Source organism: Pieris rapae, chromosome 22 (assembly GCF_905147795.1).
Source record: "Pieris rapae chromosome 22, ilPieRapa1.1, whole genome shotgun sequence".
Classification (NCBI taxonomy): domain Eukaryota; kingdom Metazoa; phylum Arthropoda; class Insecta; order Lepidoptera; family Pieridae; genus Pieris; species Pieris rapae.
The window spans coordinates 1,663,127-1,689,568 of NC_059530.1; the positions used below are offsets into that span (position 1 = coordinate 1,663,127).

The 26,442-nt window shown below is 32.7% G+C and overlaps 2 protein-coding genes across 6 annotated transcripts in view; one reads left to right on the forward strand and one right to left on the reverse strand.

Annotated features, from left to right (window-relative positions):
• LOC110996823 overlaps positions 1-1,887 on the forward strand; it is a 28,054-nt gene extending 26,167 nt beyond the window's left edge. For all 4 annotated transcript variants that reach the window (XM_022264683.2, XM_022264682.2, XM_022264681.2 and 1 more), the window contains exon 9: positions 996-1,887. In XM_022264683.2, coding sequence (XP_022120375.2) covers positions 996-1,101 — 106 coding nt within the window. In that variant the 3' untranslated portion in view covers positions 1,102-1,887. The remainder of the gene's footprint in view (positions 1-995) is intronic.
• Positions 1,888-3,522: 1,635 nt separating this feature from the next.
• Positions 3,523-26,050, reverse strand: LOC110996825 (cyclin G). 2 transcript variants are annotated; one of them, XM_045633299.1, is made up of 11 exons: positions 25,585-26,050; positions 25,321-25,430; positions 13,459-13,564; positions 10,791-10,962; positions 9,058-9,173; positions 8,591-8,718; positions 7,695-7,873; positions 7,160-7,271; positions 6,961-7,055; positions 6,078-6,292; positions 3,523-5,074 (listed from the first exon to the last, which is right to left on the reverse strand). In XM_045633299.1, exons 4-11 carry the CDS (start codon positions 10,926-10,928, stop codon positions 4,993-4,995), a joined length of 1,065 nt encoding a protein of 354 aa, XP_045489255.1. In that variant the 5' UTR covers positions 10,929-10,962; positions 13,459-13,564; positions 25,321-25,430; positions 25,585-26,050; the 3' UTR covers positions 3,523-4,992. The 2 variants fall into 2 exon arrangements, with proteins under 2 accessions (XP_045489255.1, XP_022120377.2); XM_022264685.2 differs by lacking the exon at positions 25,321-25,430.
• Between the last annotated feature and the right edge of the window lie 392 nt (positions 26,051-26,442).

Here is a 26,442-nt window from a genome sequence, read left to right on the forward strand (position 1 = left end):
AAAATTAAACATTCAACAACCTGTAATAAAAAAAAACTGCTACATAAAGTCAGTCTTACAGCTTCCTACATCCTCACACCCTCTGGTAAGATGGAAAATGTTTATATCGTCATAATTGTATTGTAATTGTAGTAAAACCCGAAACATTATTGAATTACACAAATAACTCTTATACAAGGCACATGGAAAAAAAACTTTATTTCTAAATTTAAAAAAAAACTTCCATAATGATACACTCTACATAGCATAACTCCCAATGCGATTATGACATACATATTAATGACAACAATGGAGTAATAAAGTACTTTTTAAGTTGCTAGTATTAGTAAAAATTGCGCATTTCTTTTGTGGTCTTATTATCCTTGCCCACAATAAACTCGACTGTCGGCATCATGAATAAGAACTTCCAAAAAAATTCGTTCGAACAAGGGGCGAACGGACAGAAGCCTCACCTGATGTTAAGTGATACTGCCGCCCATGGACACTCGATGCTAGAGGGCTCGCGAGTGCGTTGCCGGCCTTTTAAGAATTTGTACGCTCTTTTCAATAATAACGTAAAGATAATCTATGACTAATAAGTAGCAGTCATGGATTAACTATACGTTTTTCTTTTGTCCATTTAACAGATAAATGCATATACATATTTGATAATTTATCTCTAGGTATTAATCAGACTTCATTCATGACAAGCCGATTTTTGGATTAATACTTGGTTTTGATTAGCAATACGAATCTTTTTACTAAAATTAAAAAGATGTTACAACGCCGAAATTCGAACCCAACAACCTCACAGTTTAGACGAAAGTAGAATGGAAACTGTCAAAATATAAGACTTTGACATAATAGAGTCTAACCTATATTCAAATGTCAATCAAAATTAATTATAGAGCACTCAAAAGGAAATAGTTGAAATACAAATGAACCAAAATCACGATATTGCCCCAATCCCGCCACTTATTCCATTTGATAATCTAAGTTGACATTTTTTTTTTCAGTTCAATATCTCCCCTGGAATACGCCCGATCTGCGAGCAAATCGAAATCGGAAAACTTTCCGATCGAAGTGTTAGAATTTCTCAAGAAATGCCGGAAAAATCAATAAAAAATTCAATCGATATTTGTTTTTTTTTTATATTGTTACGGTTTTGGCTTCCGCCATTTTGTATATAGATTGATCAAAGTTTCAAGTTGTGACATTGACAGTTTGAAGGTATAAATACTTTTTGATGAGACTAATATATCGATTTTATTAAAATGGAGGGATATATTTGGCGGGATAGTCTCACAACCTTATCATGTATATATATATATAAATAGCCATTATATATCATAATGAATTTTTGTTATATATGTCACACACGATTAACTAAACCAGTTCTTTATAAAAATATTCTATTTTTAATGAAATTTGTAGCGTAATGGCGTCTAAATTGTAAATAAATATTTTTTAGCTATAATCTTAGATGATAAAATATAATATTCATAAAAATAAATCTGCGTCTTATGTACGCATCTGTCTCTTTTTCTCATACCGTAAACACAATGTGACAGAAAGAGACGAAAGTACTGAGTTCGAAAACTGATTCAGTGTTTATGAATAAATTACAAATGCCATGACAAATTACATTTTAAGCATAAACGTTGTTAGTTAATAATGTCAGTAAGTTGTGTTATTTAAATGTTCTTGTAAATATAATTGTAAGAAAAATTAATAAAAAATAACAAAAACATTAATGTTATTTTATATTATACAACTTAAAATGTCTAAAACTATGAAAAAGATGACTTTAATTATTAGCGTACGTATCGAAATACAAACTATGTATATATTGTAATACTAAAGACAATAGAAATCCTTGTCTTTGGTAAGTTTCGTGGGGAGTTTAATTATAAGTATAGTTTTTCGTCACATTGTATATATTTAGTTTAGTTTTTTCTTAAGATCTCTCGACAGATATATTTTTCGTATTAATGAATTCTTTAAAAGGTTCAAATTACTCTGAAAATGCCTGAAAACTCGTAAGAGTTCAAATGTTATATTTTTATTAATAAACCTTTATAAAAATCTCATGGATTTTGTTGTTTTATTTATTGTGACATGATACTTAACAAAAATAGAAAAAAAAAACAATATATTAATAATAATACTCTAGATACATTCAACAAAATGAAATCCAGATTCAAGACAACAGCTATGGAAATACAAAAAAAGTAATTGACATATAAATGTCATAGCTTAATTAGCTGTTTAATCAACTGCCTAGTGTCTTAACTAAACATCGCCGTTCAACTAGCGGCCTGAATGATGTTCAGCCATTTGATCTAACATCTAGGCAAACTGGACTTAACTGGACTGAAAACTACTAGACTTGGATCGATGACGTTACATGACTAGTCCATCATGTTCATTTCTTTTTAGTTCTACTTTCTGCCACCTACACCAAACTGTCAATCATCGGCAAGAACAAATTTAATTATATGAAAAGTAAAGAGTGTAGTGACACTGACAAACGTAAGAACACTAAGGAGTTAGTTACACTTGTATGAGACAGGTGCGTAGAAATATTTTCATTACCTTTGCTTATAAATTGGGAAATAAAACGTTACTTAGAACCTAATTTCAATATAAATTGTGTCTAGGCTTTAAAATAATTATGACCAGACGATGTGCCGAGTTAGCTATTGCTAAGCATACAGGGCGTTACAAAAACTGTAATTTATTTTGTCATGGAAAACAAATGGCTAATCGTCATGGACGGAGAAGTTTTAACTAATCCACAAGGATGTGTTTTATTCTCGGCCCAAAAATATTACTGCTTTCATAATTGAAATACGAAAGTTACAGAGTACAGGCATACATATTGAAAAGCTTTTACGGCCCGTCCACCTTCTGACCTCGAATCAGACAATGGCAACGCAAACAAGTTCCAGCCTAGCTGCACGAATAATATTACTATATATATATCTGTATGTCGGCGCATCCGTTAACATCAGACATAAGGTTGACTTTTAGCTGTCAAAGTCAGCCTAGCGAAGTGTCATTGTCGATGGTTGTGAGAGCGGCCATCTTGAGACACTGTTGTTCGAGACGGCGCCCGTACACTGCGCTTGTGACGAATCGCTTTGAATCTGAGTGATAGTTTAATCTAGTGTTATATTGAAGATGATGACGTGTTGCTTAGATTGTACATTTCTCATTTCACTGTGCATTTCGATTGTTAAGCCCCGTGCTGATTATACAACTGTAATTATAACAAGAACACCTACCTACCCACATACATAACTTTTGATGAAGGCCATCCTGCCCCTTCATGAATAAAGTAATTAGGTTAGTTATGGTTTTTATTTGTTTTGTTTGTAAATAGGCATAGTATTTACAAATATCAAAGTCCAAGATTGGCTATAATTTTAGTGTAATTGTTATATATAATTATATTATGATTTCAAATAAATTGACTAAATCCAAAAATATAAAATGATTATGAAGAACGAATGAAGCAGGTAAAGAAATAAAATTAAAAAATAAGGTCGCAATTTCTTTATTCTTCTAATTCGAGTTCCACAAAATATGTACAACGTGTTACATCAAAACATTCATACAAATACAAATTACCTTCAAATAAAATTCAAAAAAACGAATTTGATTCAAATAACAAAAATAATTTTTGACGTCAAAAATAAATTATATATTTAAAATTTTGCTTGTACCCACATTACACGCCGTACATTACAATTAAATGCAGATACAAAAGTTTACATAAAATATGAACACATTACTCGGTCCTGGTGATAACTCGTTACACTCACACAAATTAGCTACCATTTAACTATACATGATATAGTATCAAATGTAAATTGAATAGTTATTTATTACATAATGTCACTGTATAAAAGCAAATATCACTAAAAATGCAAATTAAATTATCAGGGTATCGGAGCCAACCAGACAAATGCTGACCAATTTTATACATATTGAAATAAATAACTAAATTACGAAACAAACATACACACAATGATCTACGCTAATATTATGAAATGATTTGAGATCATTTTTTTATGATTTTTTCAAATTATATTGTTTTTTTTTTTCGTTTACATATAATAAGACATTAGACTACACTATGTTAAAAAATATTTTTTTTTTCAAATTTTACCCGGCCAAGACAGGATTCGACTAAGAAAATTTGGGGTCGGTTTTTCAAACACAAAAAAAAAATTACGGCCCCATTTCTCGCGTTTCAGTTTCCCCACACCGTTTAACATTTTACTATTTGGAGCTATCAAAACCCGTGCTAGGGGTTTGAGACAAACGCAGCTAGAATACGGACCTATATATATTGAGCTAGTCCTAACCTTGACTGATAAAATGCAATTGAAAAACCGGCCCTCACAATCGGTGGACTTCCTTCATTCACACGTCTTAAAATAGCTTACGTCTAGAAAAATATGGAATATTTTTTTTTTTTGAACATTTTCACTTATAAAAATCATCACAGTACAAACTATAAAGCTATTGGCTAGAGCAATGCTCGCTTCTGTAATCGGCGGTATAGCACGAGCGAAAATGATGAAACTTAACTAAGGTTATGTACTAAGTACTAATAAAATAAAAAATACATTTCGTTAATATATTAATTGCTACATGTTAAAAAATAGAAAAATTTTGGGCCTAAAAATAGATTTAATCTAGAGTATAGCACTTTAGTAACATTGTCTATGATACACCGCCGATAAGATTATCTAAAAAAATTACAATTAATAAAGCTCTATATCGATAAAAAATAAAAAACGAACATTGCTCTGGCTGATGCGATAAAAAAAAAGTACAAATTAATACTCTGAATTCGAACCGGTTCCATATTTAAATGTCAAAAGATGCGGATCACGGAATTTTGAAAGATCAAAAGTGGGATCTGGCGCCAATCACTTGACAATGACAGCTGACAGTTGACAGCTGACACTGGAGTCCTCGGCCGGTACAAAGGTTTTGGATCTAGTTTCCACAGTAGACAGGCAAAACGGGGCTTCTTGGCCAATCAGATGTTTCTTCGCTTTCGCTGCTTTCGCTCCCGGATCTATAAAAAGATAAAAATTTAAAACTCGCAAGATTTTAAAAGCAACTATGTCATTACTTCCAAATATAATACAGTGCATTTGGGTGTAGCGACTGCTTTAAATGAATTTGTAACAAATTGATAAAATCCATGCAGATAATGCAAATGGAGTCAGCCGCCAAAGACACAAAGATTTATTTCATTCACAAACATTTATTATTATTATAGTTAGCAATCGTGGAGACTTTTACTTGCTTAAGCAAGTAAAATCATTGTGTCAGTTTCAAAGCGATATTTATTTTTTTATGTACCAGTGAATAATAATGTTTTCAATAATAAATTAATATAAACTGAATACTTGTACGCGTCTTTATATAAACCACTGTTAATAATTAGACCGGTCCCTTCATCGTCATTAAAATCCACTGTATTGTTGAATAAAGTGTTCTCATAGGATAGATAGAACATGTATGTATTGTTTTATGAAAATTATTGTTTATTTCTACACTTAACAATCTTTATGAATTGAGAGACAGCCTTGAAGATATATTTTTAAACCTGATGATATTCTGATCCTACAACATGCTGGTCCTGCTCTATAGGACAATCATAGAGCCTTGACTATGTAAGTCAATTGGTTGCTCGTCTAATTTTACATATTTTTGTTGTATAATACTATTCACATTATTTTATGTTTATGTCACACACTGTTGTATTGTTTTTTATTACTCTTTAATGTATAGACATTTAATTAAGGGCATACATTGTTTTTACATATAATTGTTTAAGTAATGTATACAATATAGTAAATTCTATTTTAAAAGTGTGGAGTTTCTTGCCCATTCTTCTCCATAAATGAAGTTAGAAGGGGAACTTACAACTAGAATAATCTTTATATTTTATTTAACATTCAAAAATGCCATTTTAGGTGGTCTAATTAGAATAAATGATTTGATATTGATACAACAGACTAAGTTAAAGTACGGACAACAAAAAAGTGAATATATAATATAAGCGCCCTTACCGCTTCCTAGTGGGTGTCGCATCAACAGCGAAGTTTTGCTCCTCAATGGTCGGGAGAAGGGACGTCAATCGGTCCGTGGGGCGAAGCACCTTGAACGTGCGTTCAGAGAGTCTCCACACTAGCCTCTGTCTCTGTGGGGCAGCAGCGCGGGTCTCATAACTAGCCAGTACTGTGCGGAATCGGTTGCGTGTTGTTAGAAGGGATGCGTCGTTCATCTGAAAATAAATCAAATCAAAATTCATTTATTCAGTCCAGATGCGACTTAAGGCATGCTTATGAATGTCAAAAACGTTTACAAAATTCGCGAAAGAGCAAAACTACGCCATCCATTCGCAAGACTACCAGGAGGTCTTGTTCTGAGAAGAACGGGCAAGAAACTCAGCAAGTTTTATCCTCCCTTTACATACAATAATTCAAAAGAAAATGTCATAAACCACAACGTCATTTAAGTTACATAAGTAAAAATAAAATACAATCTGTTCTGTGATTTACCACATTCACCATTAAATATTTTGTTAATGAAGTTTACAAATTTAAATATCATATCAAAATATATCATATCAAAGACTTTAAATATCATATCATTAAGAAAGGATACATGAAAAACTACTCAACTAATTTTGATGAAACTTTCGACTATCGTCTTAATTCTAACCTGATACAAACTATATATTTTAGAATTTAAATTATCGTTTTTTTAAACTTAACTTTTAGACATTTGTGGACAAACATATGTACGTACTTGGAAAAGCATGGAGAGATTTTCATACTTAAATTATTTTTTTAGGTGAAACTGATACCAACAGACATATGTTTAAGTTTAACGTAGTTCAACATAAATAAAAATTAATAAAATAAAATAAATATTTAAATCTTTACGTACATTGCAATGTGCCTGTAAGTGTGCGGCGAACTCGTAAAGGCAGTAAGCCTCGTCTGGCACCGGACTTTCCCTGCTCCATTCAAGCAATTCTTGTTCTGAAAATAAAAAAATAATGTAAATATTTAGTCTCAAAATTTTAATATTATTATTGTAGTTTATATTTTCTTTTCAAATGTATTTGGAAAATGTTTGTACTTACCAAGTTGATGGTAGACAATGACGAGCGCCAATTCACTGGTCCGTGCGTTAACACAGCCCGCGTCACAAATAGCGATCTCCAATAACTTGATCAAATTTTCTTCAGATGATGGCTGAAACAATAATTTATTAAAAAAATTAAGACTTTTCCAATTACATTACCATTTTCATCTTTCAGACCGAAATGGAGATATGTTGAAATCAAATGTCATATTTAAATATTTATTTTATTTATTTATTCACACTTCATTGCATTAAAAAAACCACAAATAACATATCATATTAAAATTATAAGGGATATATATATATATATATATATATTTCTCTGGATGTCTGTTTGGTTTCCGAATAAATAAATAAATAAATATATTTATATAGGCCGCCCGTTGCATCCCTTATATATTTATATATAAGGGATGCAACAAGCAATCTCTTCCAGGCAACCCTAGTAAGAGAAAAACTAAAAAAAAAAGGAAAAAAATGACGCGTAAAGTGCAAGAAGTGCATATGTTTATTAACCAAGGTAGGACACTCACAGCCAACATAGGTCTAGCCAGGCCAAACTCCTGTGCCGCACTGGCCACCAGGCGTCTGAGGAGCCGCAGCCAATGCAACGCTGTGACGGCAGAGCCATGGAGTAAGGCCAACTTGTCCGTGATCACTCGGGACATGCGGGACACGTCACCAGCTGTGCAGGCCGATTGGGAGACTGATACTGGAAAATTTCGATATACATATAAGAATCCTATTAAAAAAGTTTTCTTTTTTTTTTTTTAATTTATTTATTGTATAAATAATCTTAATAGTAGAAGTTTGTATGGTGGAAACATAAACTGTTCTTACAAATATTATGGCTAAACATCACAAACTAGGCTTAAAAAATGTCATAAATACGTTACATTTGTAAATGTTACATGCATTGTCAAGAACAGCGTGGAACAAAATCAAAGAAGTCTTGATGTGATCTCTACCACTCATACTATTTGCATGAAACTAGGAAATCATATTGCTTTGGAATAGTGCTGACCACATTTTTATCATGGGCCTTGGAAATACCTTCATTTATGAGTTAAATTTGTTTATCGCTACTTTGAACCTCATACTAAATACTTCCTTCCTTAATTTAAGCATTTTCAATTACGTTATAACATTTTAATTAAACAATATTAAACTTTGATACAGTATATAGGTAAGTATGTAATTGTGTAATGTTTTTGTAAAATTATTTTTTTTGCCGTTTTTCAACTCAGTTTTTTCCTCGCACCACCACTTCGTGAAACCTGCTGCCCACTGAAGCATATCCTTCAATAAAAGAGCGTACCAATTCTTAAAAGGCCGGCAACGCACTCGCGAGCCCTCTCGCATCGAGAGTGTCCATGGGCGGTGGTATCACTTAACATCAGGTGAGCCTCGTTCTATAAAAAAAACTTACCCAATTCTTCAACTGTAACCTTCCTCGCTTGCTTGTTCACCTCGGCGTACTCGTCAATCGCGATGTTCATACACGACACAGTGATACAGGGTATGTGGCACGGACGAACCTTCATTTTTGTTAGGAACCTGAAATACAAATATTATATAATTAGTATATGTTTAATACAAGTAGAAATATATAGAAATAGATAATCTATATGACAAATATCACTTCCCAAGTAGAAGCTTGAACTCAATTTCTTGAATTTGTGCATTAAAAACTATTAAATAGCAGACGTTGAAGAAAAGATAAACTAAAAAGAGTGTTCCATGCCTCCTGCTGATAGAGAACAAACCTTTGATGTTAATTAATATTAATTACTTAAGATGCCATGTGGAACATGCCGTAATGATTATATTAACAAGAGTGGCGGAGACTTGATTTGAGAACTGGCAGTGTAAAAATATAACTTTTTTGTCACTCACCGATCAAACAAGCTGATGGCGCTGATGAGCACGTCAGCCGGCAGGTCGTACCACACCTTGAGGCATTTGAGGACATGCGCTGCGCCATCGCGTGCGCCAATCGTTACTTCGCCACTCTGAAATGATTTTAAATAAAGATTTAAAGATCACATAATATGTTCTTGTCATGTCACACACACCCTTTAACACTCACTAACACACGCATGCGTACCCTTCCCCACTATCACACACAAATACACACACACTCACATACACAATCCCTTACAAACTTCCATTTTGTCATGTATATGACTTGCTATGGAATGGAAGCCTGGTTATCCATATCACAGGTTCTTACCTAGTTTGGAAACCAGTCTCCCAATACTGTCACTGTATTATGAATTATTAGTGTTAATGTTTAAGGGAGAAAAATAAATAAATTATTATTATTATTATTCACATATGATTCGTATATTTATAATATAATATCGTTCTGTTGCACAAATCCCCGTTATCCAGGACGTTGCGCCTACTAAATGCAGTCTCCGATACTATCGACATATTTGTATGTTCACAGAGTGAATTCACAATAGCGATATGTGTATATTATGTACTGTTTTTTATATAGTATTAAATGTTTCTCGACATTGTCTGTAAAGGTAATGTTTGTGTATTTCTGAAATAAATAAATAAATTTCAAAACGAAAGGTCTAGAACGAAATCATATGATCGCTTGATACACTTATAAAATGCGTTGCGATATATTAAAACGAATATATATATTTTTTATTATATAGGGGCCAAACCATCCTACGTGACGCCCAAAAAGGACACCCATTTTAACGTATGAGTCGCCGGCGTTTGAGGGTGGAGTATCTCTTAGGGAAGACCCCCCCAAGAGTAGATTCCACAGTTCGCTAGTTTGAAAAAGAAAGTGTCTTGTGAAGCGGACCGTATCAGACTTGCAGCCATCAAGGTGATGCTGATGAAAATGCCCATAACATAAAGCCCCGTTGTTAACTTTCACTAGCGCACTTGTTATTCTATTCGCGTAACAGTCCTTCTAGTTATGCAAATGCTTGCTAACAGTTGATAAGGCGAGCGTTTCATAAACGTTATTGAATCTAGTTAGATTTAGTCCCTCCTACACCTTATCTGCTCATAGTCAGAAGACTGATTGCACGATGCGCTCTTGGAAAAAAAATGTAGTCCCGACACTTAAATTGACCAGACTTTAACAATAAATTGTGTGCATTATTACTTGCATTAATTCTCGTTCGCGCAGTTAAACTTTTTTTGATATGACTTTTGACCATGAACCTTTTCTTGGAATGGGTTTTTCAAGAGTCACAGTGGCTGTTATAATTTGATATTGATTCAATTGAATCAATGGGACAAAACATCTTTACAGAAAATATTACGTATTGACTCTAGAATCTAGCAGATTTTTAAATTACTTAAATTAGAAATAATGAGCAAAATAAAAAAGTTAAATTAAGAAACATTTGTACGTAATTAAAATGTATGCATAGAAAAAGATGTGCGTGCACTCGTATTAAAATTGAAAAATGTGCCCGGCCAAAACGGTTTGTAATCTCTGACATGTCAAAACGACAGCTGTCAGAACTCTACGGAATTAAAAATCCGAGTATAGTTTCATTGTTTTTTGTTATACACTATGTTAGCTGTAGGATTACGAATGAAACGAATAAGACAAAACTTAAAACAGTTCACTATTAAGACGCTAGCCTCACCTGTTCATCTTTGGGCAACGCCAGCCTTGGTCTGAACTTGGCTTCCATCTGCAGCAGATCGTTGAGTGCGACGTACAGCATCGTTGGATCGTCACGTTCGCCCGTCTCGTCCGGGTGCCCCGCGCCCGCTCGAGACATTGTCGGGCTATGCGAGTTGAGGGTGAATCGGCACCTGAACAAATTTATATTTATGAGATTACATAACACCACTTATAACCAGTTAAATAAATTAAACAATTAAAAAGATACATATATTAATAAAATAACGATATACATACTTGCATTGAGAAATATTTAATCAACAAGTGAATGTTTTAGAGTCCCCGCAGACTACAGACTTTTTATCGGCCGATAGTTTGGTCGGCTTCTTAATCATTATGAATATGTATGCAGATGCGCACATTACAGTGATTCAGTATCGGCCAATAAAAAAGTTTGATGGGCTTCACGACTGCCTTCAAACTAAACCATCGGCGATGGTCTCTTCACCAACTCTAGTAAATTAATCAATCGGCCAAACCATTTCTTGGCTAGTCTGCGCACTCGCGACCAACCCAACTGTTTTGTTGGTACAGTGTGCGCACGAACAGGCCAACTCGACTAAACTATCGGGCGATAAAAAGTCTGTAGTCTGCGGGTACGCTTAACCCTAATATGGTACAGTCGATTCTTGATAATTTAAAAACCAGGGAACACAGAAAATTTCAAATTACCAAGAGTACAAAATAAAAAGCGTTTAAATCAACACGAGTAGTGAGGGGGGACTCAAGTAAAGAAGAGTTTGGTCAAAATTCGCGATTTATTATTTCTATATTATTAATTTGTATAACTATTCAAATATACATATTCAGATATGTATATTTCGAAATTAAATCCATTTTTTGAGTGAGCGACTTCAGTCCAAAGACTCGATAGTCAAGAGATCTGCGAAGTAATCGCCATTAGCGTCGGTTCTGAGGGAGTAGGCAAAAGCATAGGGTAGTGAGTATTTTCCGGGACATGTCTGTACATGATAGACTTTAATTTATCGCATGTTGGCGAGGGGACCAATTAACATTGATTTGCTCAATTATGGAATATTTTTCAAGAGACCGGAAAAACATCAAATTAACAAGGTTCGACTGTACATATCTACATTTTAACGTTCTTAAAGATTGTAAGTTTTGAAACTACAGCCAAATCGATTACGACGACATCGTTTAGAATATACCGATTATATTGACCAAAATCAATTGCTGAATTCTATTGTAGTTCTTGACGTCATCGGCTGTTACGACTATCGACCAAATATCAGTAGTCCCTTCGAAGTACATATAATATACAAAAACACTTGTTGACTAATATCACAACGTCGATAAATCTAGCTCATATCGTCATAAAAGTTAACATAACATCTAATTATTCAACAAACCAGTAATCACGAACCAGCTATTGTCAGTGCCTCATCAATAATTTTTGAAAAATGAAAAATATCCAAGACATTACAAAATCTATATCAACTTTTTTGATATTTTCAAATGATATTATCACGCCCATTTGACTTACAAAATATTTGTACGTTATGACGCAATTTTATCTTATCAGCACGCTATATGCATGATACTTTGGTTCATTTTATAGCGTGATCATGCAAATCTGTTTACAGCGCAATTATTTGATAACGCTGTCTGCCTATTTAAGTAATTCTTAAAAGGCCGGCAACGCACTCGCGAGCCCTCTGGCATTGAGTGTCCATGGACGGCGGTATCACTTAACATCAGGCGAGCCTCCTAGGAGCCCGCTTGCCCCCTGTTCTATAAAAAAAATTTCATTGTCTTCGATTGACGTGACTTCTACACATGAAATTATTTACTTACGTAACGGTCTTTCATTTAATTAACCACATAATATAGAAAAGATAATTGTTACTTCTTTATATATATTTAGTTAAGTAGATGTTAAATACTGATAAAACATAATAACATAATTTATTAGAATAAACGACTCTAAATACAGAAGGGTTTTGTAAGAAAAACAAAACCCCGGGCATCGAACTCAGCAATTGACGTAAACAACACATGTAAACGATTATTCAAGTCAACGTACTATTTGTATAGATAAGTATTCAACAATGTCGGCTTTAATTTAAAATCACTTTGCATTTGCTAGAAAATATACTTATGAAATTATATAAATATAATTTATGAAATTCACTGCTGACATAGTGTGATATAAAAAGCTTATGTACTTAATTATATTATTTACTTATTTATTCAGTTTTATTTAAATGTATCACTCCCGTAAAACAAAGACAATGTTTTTAAGTCTTCAAATGAAATGAAATTGCTTATATGCTAAGATAGTGGTAGAAATAGATCTATTAATTATAAAAATCCGCACCTATAAATAGACATGCAAATGTAATATTAATTTTCATAAGGTCATATAATACAAACATTAACATAATATCATAATAATAGGTAAGTTTGACATTGGTGTCAAACTTATCTACTATAATATACTAACTTATATAATACTCGCCCACACTATAAAGGCACCTCGCCTTTAAAAATTTAATCACCTTCACCTTTTTTATGGGTACAAGCAGTACTATTCGACCCCATAGTTTTTAGTATCTATATAAAGCTGGTTATAGTAACTGATAATTGAAGACATGAATAACTCTTACCTATGTGCAATAGCAGGAAAGGCTATGTGTTGCGTGCGCCTTCGCCGATCCCCCCACTTCTCGTCTTCCCGACTTGTGCAGCGACCGGGCGCGGAGGCCCTAGTACCTGACAAGAGAGCTTGGGTCAACGCACTGCGGCCTAATTGGCCACTGAACGTCAGGGTTAACGGGTAAAGGATTCGGTGGGTATAATGTCGGATAGGGTTATAGGTTCCAAAAAGGTTACCGGGTTCAATGTCTTGTTGAAAGACGATTGCCCAGCTGCCTTTGCTCTCAATTGCCAGTACAACGTACAGATGTGGTTGAACACAACTGTAGGGCTACGCACTGCTCACTCAGAGCGAGACAGAGCACACTATAAAAGACACACAAAACGCCACGGTCTCTCCCTTGACCCTTAGCACAAACTGGGTTTTTGGCCCTTAGTACTATTTTTACGTGAGCCGTCGAAAGCTCAAAGCGGGTCTCTTGACAGGGAATAAATAAAACGTAGCAATAACTAAGATAAACCTGTAAAAATGGCAACATGAATACCAGCACAATGTTCGTTGTTAACGAATCCTGTGAAATGTCAGCGGTTCAGCAGTTTCTAAAGAATCACTTCAAGTACACAATTGCGAAAACTCTTTGTACAATTGGTCAACCAGTATTTGATGTCTTGTTGCCAAAAGCGTGGGCCAAAGTTAAAAAAAAGTTGAAGGTTTGCTTACGTAAATGATAATTAATGTGTAAAAGAAATATTCTTGTTTTGTTAGGAATATATTTTAAATAATACGTTTGATAAGATTAGATTAGTGTACACTCCGAATACAAATTACCTCTTGCTTCTAGTGTCCTAAGACATATATAAGTTAAAATATAATCTTTAAAATACGCCAATGATAAAAATTTATTTTCCTTAATTACTTAATTTAAAAAAACCGTGCTACTCAGGAAATTGGCATGCCTTAGGTCCAAAAAGTGGTATGACGGCATGTGTCAGGCACAAGAGGCTGATCACATACTTGTCTATTAAATTAGACTTAGAAAATTTGGGGCCAATCTTAAAAGGGTTATTTAAATTGGTTTTTTTAACCGTTCAAACGAATATGTCGATTTGTGATCCCGTGGAGACATGTTTTAAGAGAAGAAACTTTTGTTCTCCTAATGGTAAATAAGACTTCAAAAATATTAATTTTATACCAGGCAAGTACCAGTCTACTTATATTAGCGATACGTTATCATAAATTAAAATTGAACGCGATTCAATTTATTTCCGATAAACCAGAACAGTTTCTCGCTGTGCCAAAGTATAAAAACATACATAAAAAACAACTTATCTAAAGATAATCTTGAAAATGATTATGAAATTGTACATGGATTATAAATTTTAAAACATCCCCAAGATACCCACATAATTTTAAATTTAATAATGAGGGTACCCACAACCAAATTACAATCCATGGCTCTAAAAGCTTAATAGTCCTAATAGCCTTAATGCCTCATTCATTTGACTTGTCTCTTAAGAGAATCTAGGTAAAACAATAAAGTATACTAGACATTATTTCAATGTAATATAAAAACTATTTTAAAATGTATCAGCTGTCTGCTTCGACCTTGTGAGGCGAAAAATAGCGCGTAAACAAGACATTTAATACTTTGTTTTTATCGAAGTCACGTTCGCGAACATTCGATTTGATATTTGGCTTCCACAGATAATCTAATAGAACAAAAAAAGGCATGCGGTGTATGAATGATCTATGAACTAAGAATAATCCATAATCATTCTTTTTCATTTGTTTCTTTGATAATTTTATTTTTCATTGACAAGAAGGTAATCCATCCAAGGCAAGCAAGTGTTTATTGGTGCACGTGATTCAAACGAATTTTGGATTAACAGTCGCACGCTTTAGCCTAGACTGCTCCATTATCTTAAAACATTGTTTTATAACCTCCTAGTTGTCATTTAAATTTTAACAAAAGTTTTAATTATTCTAAGGATTGCTATTATCCAGGGGTAAGAATAAAAAACAACTTCAAAATCCAAATTGGGCGGCGTCAGTGGAACAATAGAAATATATAAACAATAGGATTAAAGAGAACTGTAAACTTCTACTATGATACGATTATTTTTATGCTAATAATATAGGAAATTTAAGAACAATGCAGCTGTTAATAAGGCATGGAGAAGTTATTACTGCAGCCACAGTAAAACTATAAGATATCAATAATATTATTAAAGATACAAATTTTTACGTTTGAAATAATAAACTAAAAGATGGACAGATTTCATATTCTACCTGAGTAATATATATAGCTAGTGGACCATAATTTAGAGATCCTTTTGATAACACATTTACGCCTCAAAATAATAATATTAATTTATTTAAGTTATACAAGAATGATGATTAAAATATATAATAGCTAAGGCTATGCATATAGACATAGCACTTCAGGACAGAGTTGGCCTAGTGGCTACAGCTAGCGACTCTCACCCCTGAGATAGCAGGTTCGATCCACGGCCGTACACCAATAGACTTCTCAGTGCACATTTAACATTCGCTCAAACATGAAACGATGTTTTTTCAACTTAGCACTTTAATATTTTTTTACTTATTAGCACTTAAACAATAAATTAACATTAGATTTTGACGATTAATGAATAACCATATAAAAACTACTACCTAAAACATTCGAAACTATTATTTTTTATATTCATGGACTGTACATATATTTATTTATAAATAAATTACTACTGTTCAAAGACTGTGGCGAGTGAAAGTTCACATTCTCACGTGAAACGCTACAATAGCGATAGTTTAGCACGTTTTCTTAGAAATTATACAGAGAGGTAATTATTTCATTGATACCAGTTTAATTGGATTTTATAATTAGCTTCCCTAGTTCATTACAATTAATATATCTTTTTGCAACTCTAGAGATTAATTTTTATTATTTCCTGTGTACCAATTAGCGCCTTTTGTTTTAAAATTAGTTTTAACTAAATAGTTTTTCCAAATTAAACCTAGTATCTAGATAATATTCTAGACGATTATTGACATTGACGGCTTTAAATAGAAAACGATTTATGAGTCACAGTATAGTCATCCTAATATAAATATATAAGTAAAGGTAAATTTTGGCTCAAAGGTGCGTCAACTCTTAACAAGTACAAACAAGTAACTATCTAGTTAACATACTTTTGAACTAAATGTACATATATAGAAATAGAAATCAGTGTATTAATTTGGAATATTTTTTTTAAATAAGTTGTTTGATGATTTATTATTTTAAAAGACGAGACAGTTTTTTACGCCGGCTTTTTCTCGCGGCCTACATTCTCTGTCTATGCCGATGAGTATGCCTACCGATTCAAATTTAATGACATGTAATTAGTACCTGTATTATATTATTAAAAAAAAACATTTTATTTCGATTACCGATAAGCCAAACAAACTGCAATTAAATGTTAATTATTCTGTCAACATTGCATTGCAGAGCGGCTGAAATATTGAGATTACCCTGTTAATCAACTCTACCACAAAATTTAAATTCACGCGTATATTCACAATAAAGCAACGGACTACTATCGATTCAAACAACAATTTAACAAGCACTACGCACGCGTGACCTCATTAGCGCACCCACTTGATAAACAAATTCAAATATGGTTGCGTTTTGCGTTGGCCACGAGACGCGATGGGCAATTTGTGTGCTACCGCCCTGCTTAAAAACCCAACTCTTAGGGCCTGTTTCACAATGTCCGGATAAGTTTCAAATAAACTATTCATTACTTATTGGTAGGATAAATTAGTGTTTGTAGCGTTTCACAACTGTCAGATAGCGCTATTCGTCATGAAACGCGAATTATCTTTTTCGGAACTTTTATCTTCCAAATAATTTATGTGTTGCATAGGTATTTGGTGCTTTATCCATACATTGTGAAACAGTTAGTGTTACAACAACCCTTAGTGTGACAACTGGTGCTACATCTCGTCTCAGCAAATATCTGTAATTTTTGGTCAGCCATACGCCGTCGACTTTTCGTCTGAGGCATATCCAAATCATTCATTCGCCGTACGAGTGAGTCTGTTGCGCGCACAGATAAAAAGTCCATTGCTTTGCCAACCGTGATTTGAACTCATCTTTAGGGTTGAGGGTCTCACGCTTAATCCATTACCTACTCTTCGATATTAATGGAAATATGATTGAAATGGCTTTTGTATTAGAAACGGTACGTGAATGTATTAAAAATAAATATTTAACTATTTCTCAGGCATCCTACAGTCTATAACGTGATGTAAAAACGTTTGTTTCCATGGTTACTTGTTATCCATTTCAAACAATCACAAGTTACCTTATATGGTACGGTATAACATATGGCTGTTAGCGATTGTGATTAACGGTTCCTAGCCCCAAACTACAAGCCAAAAATAACCGTCTCCAATTTCGGCGTAATTCGCATATTATGTAGGTCGAGACGGGTAATAAACTGCGGGAGGCATTAACATAAAAACGGTTAGAGATATTCAAGTGACAAAATATTCCATTGTTTTAGAAAACTCAATACTAGAGAGCGTATTTCTACGCTAATAGTCCGGTAAATATAGACATTTGAAATAACAAAAAAATCGGGAAAAAAAAATGGGATTTTTAAAACTTATTTATTATGGTAAACCCCAGCTCTCCACCAATTTTTGGAACTTTTGACCACTATTTTCATGTCTAAGTGACCAAACTAAAAACGAACCGGGCCAGTATTAATACCACTTCCTACAATGATGAAAGAAACACCATGAAACCAGCCGTCTTGGTCAATTATCGACTTGTATCAGGCTGATCATTTATATAAAGAGTCTGTCCCACGCGGGATTACTGTATTATTAATACGTTATTTAATAAGTACGATGTTACCTCATACTTCAAGTGTAAATGCGTCATGAAACCCCATAACGTCAGTACGTAGAAAATTGACGTCATTTTGATATTTATCCCTAATTCAACGTGTAGAAGGAAGATTAGCCATTGAACTTCTACATAAACAATAAACTCCATATATCCTGCTCAATCCTGACTTTTTTTATTCATGTATTTATTTACACTTCGTTGCTAAAGAAATACAAATAACACAAAATATATAAATTACAAGGGATCCAACGGGCGGCCTTATCGCTAACAAGCGATCTCTTCCAGATGTATGTCTTATTCTTTATTTGTTGTATTAAAAAAATATATTAGAAAGTTAATGATTCCTTTTTTTTACATTTGGTTATGCATTTGTCACACTTTATCCATCATATTTAGATCCTTACTAGGGTTGCCTGGAAGGTATCGCTATTTCTAATTTACATGTATTATGTTTTTGGTTTTTTTATAAGCATTACGTACTGTAAATAAATAAAATAAACGTGTATGGATAATAAAAGTTTTATAAAATATGTAACACAGTTCTCGGTTTTAAATTACCTTGACCTGACTAAGAGGCGAACTGTATATTTTAAGATTTAGTCACAAGTAGAAAGAGATATATATATTATATGAGTGGCATAGAAAGCTGGATCTTGTATGTCAATAATATTATATCTTCAGAATTTGCAGAGTAGAAGAGAGACTCCTTCATTGACATATTTTTATTTTATATAACAGGGGACAAGGGGAGGCTCATCGTCATCACGAACAAATTGCCAGAAGGCTTGCAAGTGCGTTTCCGGCCTTCTTAGAATTTGTACGTTCTTTTTTTGAAGCACTAAAACTTGTTTCTAAGTATTAAGGGAAGGCCTGTATACTCTCACAAGGTTGTTTTAATTCGTCTCTACAATGCAACTGAAATAGCCTGTATAAATCGGACTTTTTTTATTACGGACGGATTAGATAATTTCATAATATTTCTAGAAAAATCTTTTTCGTGAGAAATTTCCAAATCATTACAGTCAGGTCATAGACACGGTGTATTTTCGATCTATTACTTCATGTTACCTTGAATTACGCAAAACATGGCAGCCGTCCATGGCTTTGAATCGTCAACAATGTTATTTATTGTGTTTGTTTTGAGACACCTCTTACTAACTTCCCAACGAACATCGTTTCGCCTTAATATATTTTTTATAGAACATTTTACTATGCTACCCCTATAGCATTCCGTGCATTTTTTCCAATTTTTCTCGACAAAAAACTTATTTTATAAGTGATACTACATCAAAATCTATTGTAAGGCCATCAAAGGTTGCAGTCCCTAGGCTGTTACGACTATATTTACCACCTAATATGAGTATTCCCTTCGATGGTAACAGATTTTGACTTCATACAACAAATACGCATTAAACCTCTATAGATTTAGAAAATGGACCAGGCAAACATGACCTCTATTAAAAATAGCACACCTATAGCGGTCATCTTACTATACAGTTACCAGTGCAATATAAACCTCGGATGACGTCGCCTCTGATACAGAGGTCATGGCTAACGGTTTTGTTATTTCACTTTTAAAATCGCATTATTGTGCAATACCAAACCAATATATAAATTTTTGTCTGTGTAATTTAGCTTAAATTTATTCCCGTCTATGAGATAGTTAACCTTTTTTGTACTATAATTTGATTTCGCTTGCCACATATGTTACAATTTATCCCATTTAGGGTTGTATAATTTTAATGTACATAAATATTTCAGAGTCAAAATAAAGGCTAGAACATGAATATATCGCCATATTATTCTATTAAAATACACCTCTAGTACATTTTTTTTGTGTTAAGTATTTGTAGAATTAAAAATATATAGGTCTCCTACGCTACCTCAATTTCCTCTTACCAAACAAATGAGACTGAGACCTCGGATTATCACCTTGGTACACGACATTGCATTGCATAAATAGATATAACATTGAAATCCCATTGGCTATTAATGGATCTGAATTATATTACTCTTCAAGGTTATTTTGCTTCATACTTGCATTTTCTTTATTCAAATGCATAATTAATTACGTATGCAGAATAACAAAACTCAGCTTCTAAATTTAAATAAAGAAACATCATTTTATCAAGTTTAAAAATAAACATGAATCTAAGGAAAATAAATCATGTAATATTATGAATAAATTCCATGTAAAATTCAGAAACCAGACTTACTGGGAACTATTAATATGCGGTATTTTTCTTTAATCCAATACATTATTGACTGACGCATGGTCAGTCTAATACTTTGTACAAATTATTTTAAGAAATCTATTAGGTATGAGGGTGTGCAATTATTTAATCAATTACCATCTCAAATTCGCATTATTGGAGTGTTTGACAAATTCAAAAAGGCAGTAAAGATGCATGTTAGAATGAACACAGTTGACTAAAATTAAGAGGGCTTATGGCGACGTATCTCGCTATATACATATTAATATTAAGTTTCCCATGTAAATAATTTTTTTTGTAATGAGAAATAAAGTTCTTTAAACATATTACTTAGTCTCGATCCTTAATATTACCCTCAGAGTCGTGACTTTTTACTCCGACTACGTTTATAGTACAGATATCGTGGTACTGTATAGTTTTAAAAAGTCGAAATCTGTAGACCTACAGGTCTTAGCTAAATGTCTATTATACCAGCGATTTCATACAAGTCCAACAAACGAATCCCCGATGTGCAACAAATGAAAGTGACATGACGTCCATACAAGGTCATGCGTACGTGACGGGTAACGCATCTCGAATCTCGATTTTTCTTTTGGCCTCCAATTTACACAATGTTAGGTAAGAGATGCTTAGAAAAAGGTTATACAAAACATAGATTAACTGTTGGTTATATACACTTGTTTGTAATACTGTAACAAGTTTCGGAATCAGTTTGTTGTTATTAAAAAAAATATTTTTGGACAGTTTCAGCCTAGTACATAGTTTTTATTTACACGTTACCAAAATATACAAAGTTATATATGAATATACATAAAAAAGCAGATTACATAAGTTATTACACAACTGGTGGACTAACAAGCGATTTCTTCCAGGCAATCCTAATATGTAACAAAACCTACATAGGGAGTATGCTCGCTAAACAAAATTTAAGCTATTCCAAGAGTGTTATCTGCTATCAAATACATAAACAACTAAATAAATTCTTAAAAGGCCGGCAGCACTAGCATCGAGAGTGTCCATGGGCGGCGGTATCACTTAACATCAGGTGAGCCTCCTGCCCGTTTGCCCCCTGTTCTATTAAAAAAACTATTTTATTTATTTTCGAACCGTCAACATCCTAGAAAAGGCGTAAATATATTCATAATTACTGTTTACGATAATTCTATTAAAAGGTACAGCCCTACGTTAAAATTAAAATTGTTCGTACTTTGCCACTAACCAGTATTGATTTCATCAAACTTCCTTACAACAGACAACAGAATTTAACACTTATTACATTTGAATAGACTTAAAAATCCCATATCACGTTTTGCAGGGCCTCTTGATAACTCTCAAGGCCATCCCGACTGGTTTGCAGCCAAAATGTGTGCCTTGAAAACATGTTAGCACGATTTGTTTTTTCATAGATGACTTTAAATAGGTAGGTAAGACTTGTAAGGTCTTTTTATCCGGAACATGAACTAACTTCCGCGTAACAATTATAATTTTATAATTACAATTTAATAATAGGTAATATATTGATACAAAACACTTATATCTAACTAGCTCCCCCGCGAACTTCGTGCCGTTAATGCCGTTTTAGTAGATACCAACATTTTGCTATGCTATCCCAGAGACTGTTCGGTTTTCCGGAATGAAAACTGTTTAGGTTATTCTGTGATTTTTCTCTATATAAATCTCAGTGTCCAAGTTCTAACTAAAAAATAAAATATAGGGGTTGATCGTAGAGGGTAGATGAAAATTAAGGGTACCACCCTTAATTTTCACAGGAACACTAGTATGTAGTAGTTCCTAATCCTTGGGATTGATTTGCTCCAGTTCAAACAATTTGTATTAAAAACTTGGCGTTTGAAAAGAGTGGCGGAAAGTTTCTTGTCAGTTCTTCTTACCCGCTCTACGCCCTTGACTTGAGAACTGGTAGTAAATGTAAATTTACAATTAATTTAATTTGCTTTTTTGACGTTCATAAGTGTACATGTTTACCTATATGTATTAAGATATTTTTGAGTTTGAAGTTAAAAAATGTTTTAAGACTCACAATACCGCTGGTTTGTACCAAGAACAGGTTATATAATAAACTTTTATGAAACTTCACAGACATTATACAACAGCCTTTGAAATTATCGTACCAGAGGTAGAAATATATGCTGAACAAGAGCGGGTTAGCCGAGGAACACGTAGATTATAGTTTCTAGAGTCTCACTCCGATATCAATAATGTCGTTCATAAAATTCATTGGTGCACGACCGAGGCTCGAACGCACCTACCTTACATTGCTAGTTAATGTAGTAAATTGCGAAAACGTCCGGCACACTTAGCAGTGTTATGTTAATTCAATTTTGAAAACACTCAAAAGACTTGATGTATTGGAGAGCCTGAAATATTTCTAATAGATGTAAACAAAACATGTAACATAAACTTGACACAAAGATTTTCAAATGTGTATGCTAATTAGAGGCAAAATTCATTTCAAAATTAAGGCGTAGTTTACAGATTGTCAACATTTTACAATCACTACGACCTCAATTCAAACAAAATGATTATTGATTTTGTTTACATTGGACAAGTGCGCAATTTCTTTGTTATTTCAGGTGTTATCGGGAAAAACGAGGACAGGCTATCGCGAAAAAAGGGCTAAAGACGTGTCTTGTTTATTTTTAAATCATAATAACATATATTAAAATAAATTATATAATAATTTAAAAATATACTTAAAATTTTGATATTTAATGTGCAAAATTTAAGTTTACTTATAGTTATACAGTATACACAGCTGCCTCGGAAGTCAAGCTAATTGAACATGAAATTTCCTGGAATACCGTCAACTTTTGTTCCAAAAAAAATTGTTCCCAAATGAATAAGACATAATTCATGCTGCTGTTAGTAAAATTCGAATCTAATTATTTATTGGGATATAATTCATCAACAGCTAAAAATTAAGCACTATTTGTTCCATCTACTTCATTAATATATTGAAATCAATGTAATAAATAAAGTATGTAAGTAAGACAAGACCAACTAAAGTGAGTTTATATTGTTTGCCAGTCTTAAAAGAACATAACAATGAGAGAACTTTGGCATTCCTGTTCAAGAATTATTTCTTTATTTAAACTTGGTTTTCTTATTACTTACTTATTCTTGTATTCTAAAGAGGAAATATGTGTATTTTTGGCTAGCTGCTTGTTCATAATGGAGTTTACTTATCACACAAATATGTGTGTTGAAACAGTTTTCATATTAAAAGTTATTTTCTAAACCAAATACTTAATATGATATTTTTGTTTTTATAAGTAATTGACTTTAATCTTACAGATTAATGGGAATATAATTCTTACAAAAATAAACTCAATGTTTGCATTCATATTTGCCCTAGATAAGAGTTTCAACACTTGGCCCATATTTTTATCAATAGGCCTAAATTGTAATCAAAGTATTATTTGGTTCACTACATGATTTAAACAAGCTAATATTTTTTTATTAGATTCTGATAATAGAACTTTCAAATGTTTAATAGTGTTCATTTAAATGTTATAATATGAAAAATACTTAAAAATAATCTATAAGAAATACTCAATAAATAATAAGTGAATAAAAAATATGTAACGGTTACATCTAAATTTTCATCTCTTGGTAATACATGTGTCATTGTAATACTAGATCAGCATAAATAATAGATTAACAACTGCACTAAATCTGTTAATTTACTAAAAAACCAAGCAGACATGAACTATTATTGTTCAGAATCAATGGAACAACCAAAAAAGAATAAAATTACTAAATTAAAAGTCAAAACACCAATTAAATTATAAAGTCTGATTTGAAATAAGAAAGAAGAGATTTCTTTTACTGCCTTTGTGCCTGCCTAACCCTCTAACAGCTGTCAAGTCATGGCGACTGAACTTTAAAATTAAACAAATTGAGGATTTCCACCTGGCAACAGCTGTTAAGAACCATCTGTTACATTTTAAACTTTAGACCTTTTTACAATGAAAAACGAAGATTTATTAAATCAATAATATACATCAAATACCATGAAACATGCCAAATTTATATGAAAATATTTTCCAATTAATTTATTCATTACTAGTATATATTATACACAATAAGTGCATAGAAAAACTGTCAAATATATAATGATTTCTCTTTTAAATTGGAAATTTTAGGTTATAATAGTATTTCATGTTGAAATAGGAAGAAAATCTCAAAATCTATTATTAAAATATATGACGATTAAACATACCTTTATTTTAACAACCAGGTGAAGATTAAAATACTACCACAGCTTATGCCACTGTCGCTGTTATATTTATAATAATTACGCAAGAAAACTACAAGATCAGACAAGTTAAAGCTAAATATACCACATCTAGAAATTTCTGGAGCTATCAAAATTTAAGTCAAATTTCTGTTAGTACTTATAAAATATGTACTATTGTACATTTTCATTGTGATTTAATAACAAAAAAAGTTATTTCAGATATGTTTTTGGATAAAATTGAAACCTGAAATGGAGGTATTGCAAAATTCTTACTATGGGTTACTGTTAAAATATTAAATGGTATTTTAAGAACTAAAACGGAGGTAAAAAGGAAAAATAAGAATTTTTTACTGCGAAGATGACACTGGTTGACCTAAAAAAAGCAAGTTATTCAAGTACAAAGGTACAAAATTGAGGTTATGTATGACGCAAAGAATTTTCCCAAAAATGAATTAAGAAGTCGTAGGAGTAATTAAGTAGTATTAGCAACATGTTCGAACTTACCGGGACGCGCCTGGTGAAGTTTTTTGCGTAAAACCTGCCCTTTTCACGAAAATAAAACTTTTTCACTGCGTAGGATAAGGCTACCGTAGCTTAAACGAAACAGATGATGGCTGTCAAATCAGAATTCCGAATAAAGATGGCGGCGGTTAGAGAATGTTAAATTACGTCATCGCGCGGGAAATTCGAACAGCTATCCTACTAACGGTATTGTAAACTAGTCCATCCTAATGAAAAGTCAAAACAAAATATTTGATAATTTCTTACCTCATTAAGATGTCAAAAACTGTAAATGCAGTTGTTTCCACTTGAGTTTTTAAAACATTTGTAAAGGCGTATTCACTCCGATTCGAAGCGCTGTTGCCAAACCGTTATTGCGTCAGAAAGTAAAAACTGTTCAACAAAACTCATTTCACGAGACTGGATCATAATTCATTTAGAACCGTAGTTAATATTGTCTTTGTAGTTACTAATATTATTAGAATAACTGTACTTTATAACAAAACTATTTCAATCCTTGAATAAGTTTCACTTGGAAGTACGGCAACGCCGCGTCACTTAACGATTCAACGAACAAAGGGATATCTTGAATTTTTAAAAACTCGTACAATCTAAAGAAACAGTTTATACTTTAAACTCTAATTAATGATTTCTTCTTTAAAAAACGTATTATAAATTCTACTAATATAAGTAAATATAAATACTCGGTTAAACTCAAGACGACAGAAACTAAACTGAATTCAAAAGTAAATTGTTTTGATCACTCGCAGTAGTAAACAAAGAAAAGTGCAGTGTTGCCATTTATCTAAAACCTACATTGTTTAGGTGAAATTTTTTGTACATCGATACCAATATTGCAACGAGTCTGTTGGGTTATTAATAAAATTACTTATTTAAAAGTCGAAAACTAACGATTGGTGGCACAGGGCTTGATTTATGCCTGAAGTTTCTCGCTTTGGAGACCAAGACACAATATGTGAAAAAATAATTTATATAGGGTTCGTAATTTATATGTATAAATTATAGTTGAGTTGTTTTTGTCTAAACAATATTTTTTTGTAATATACGAATAGGCTAGCAATAGATAAGATAAGATAACCTTTATTGGCTGAAAACTTAAAGATG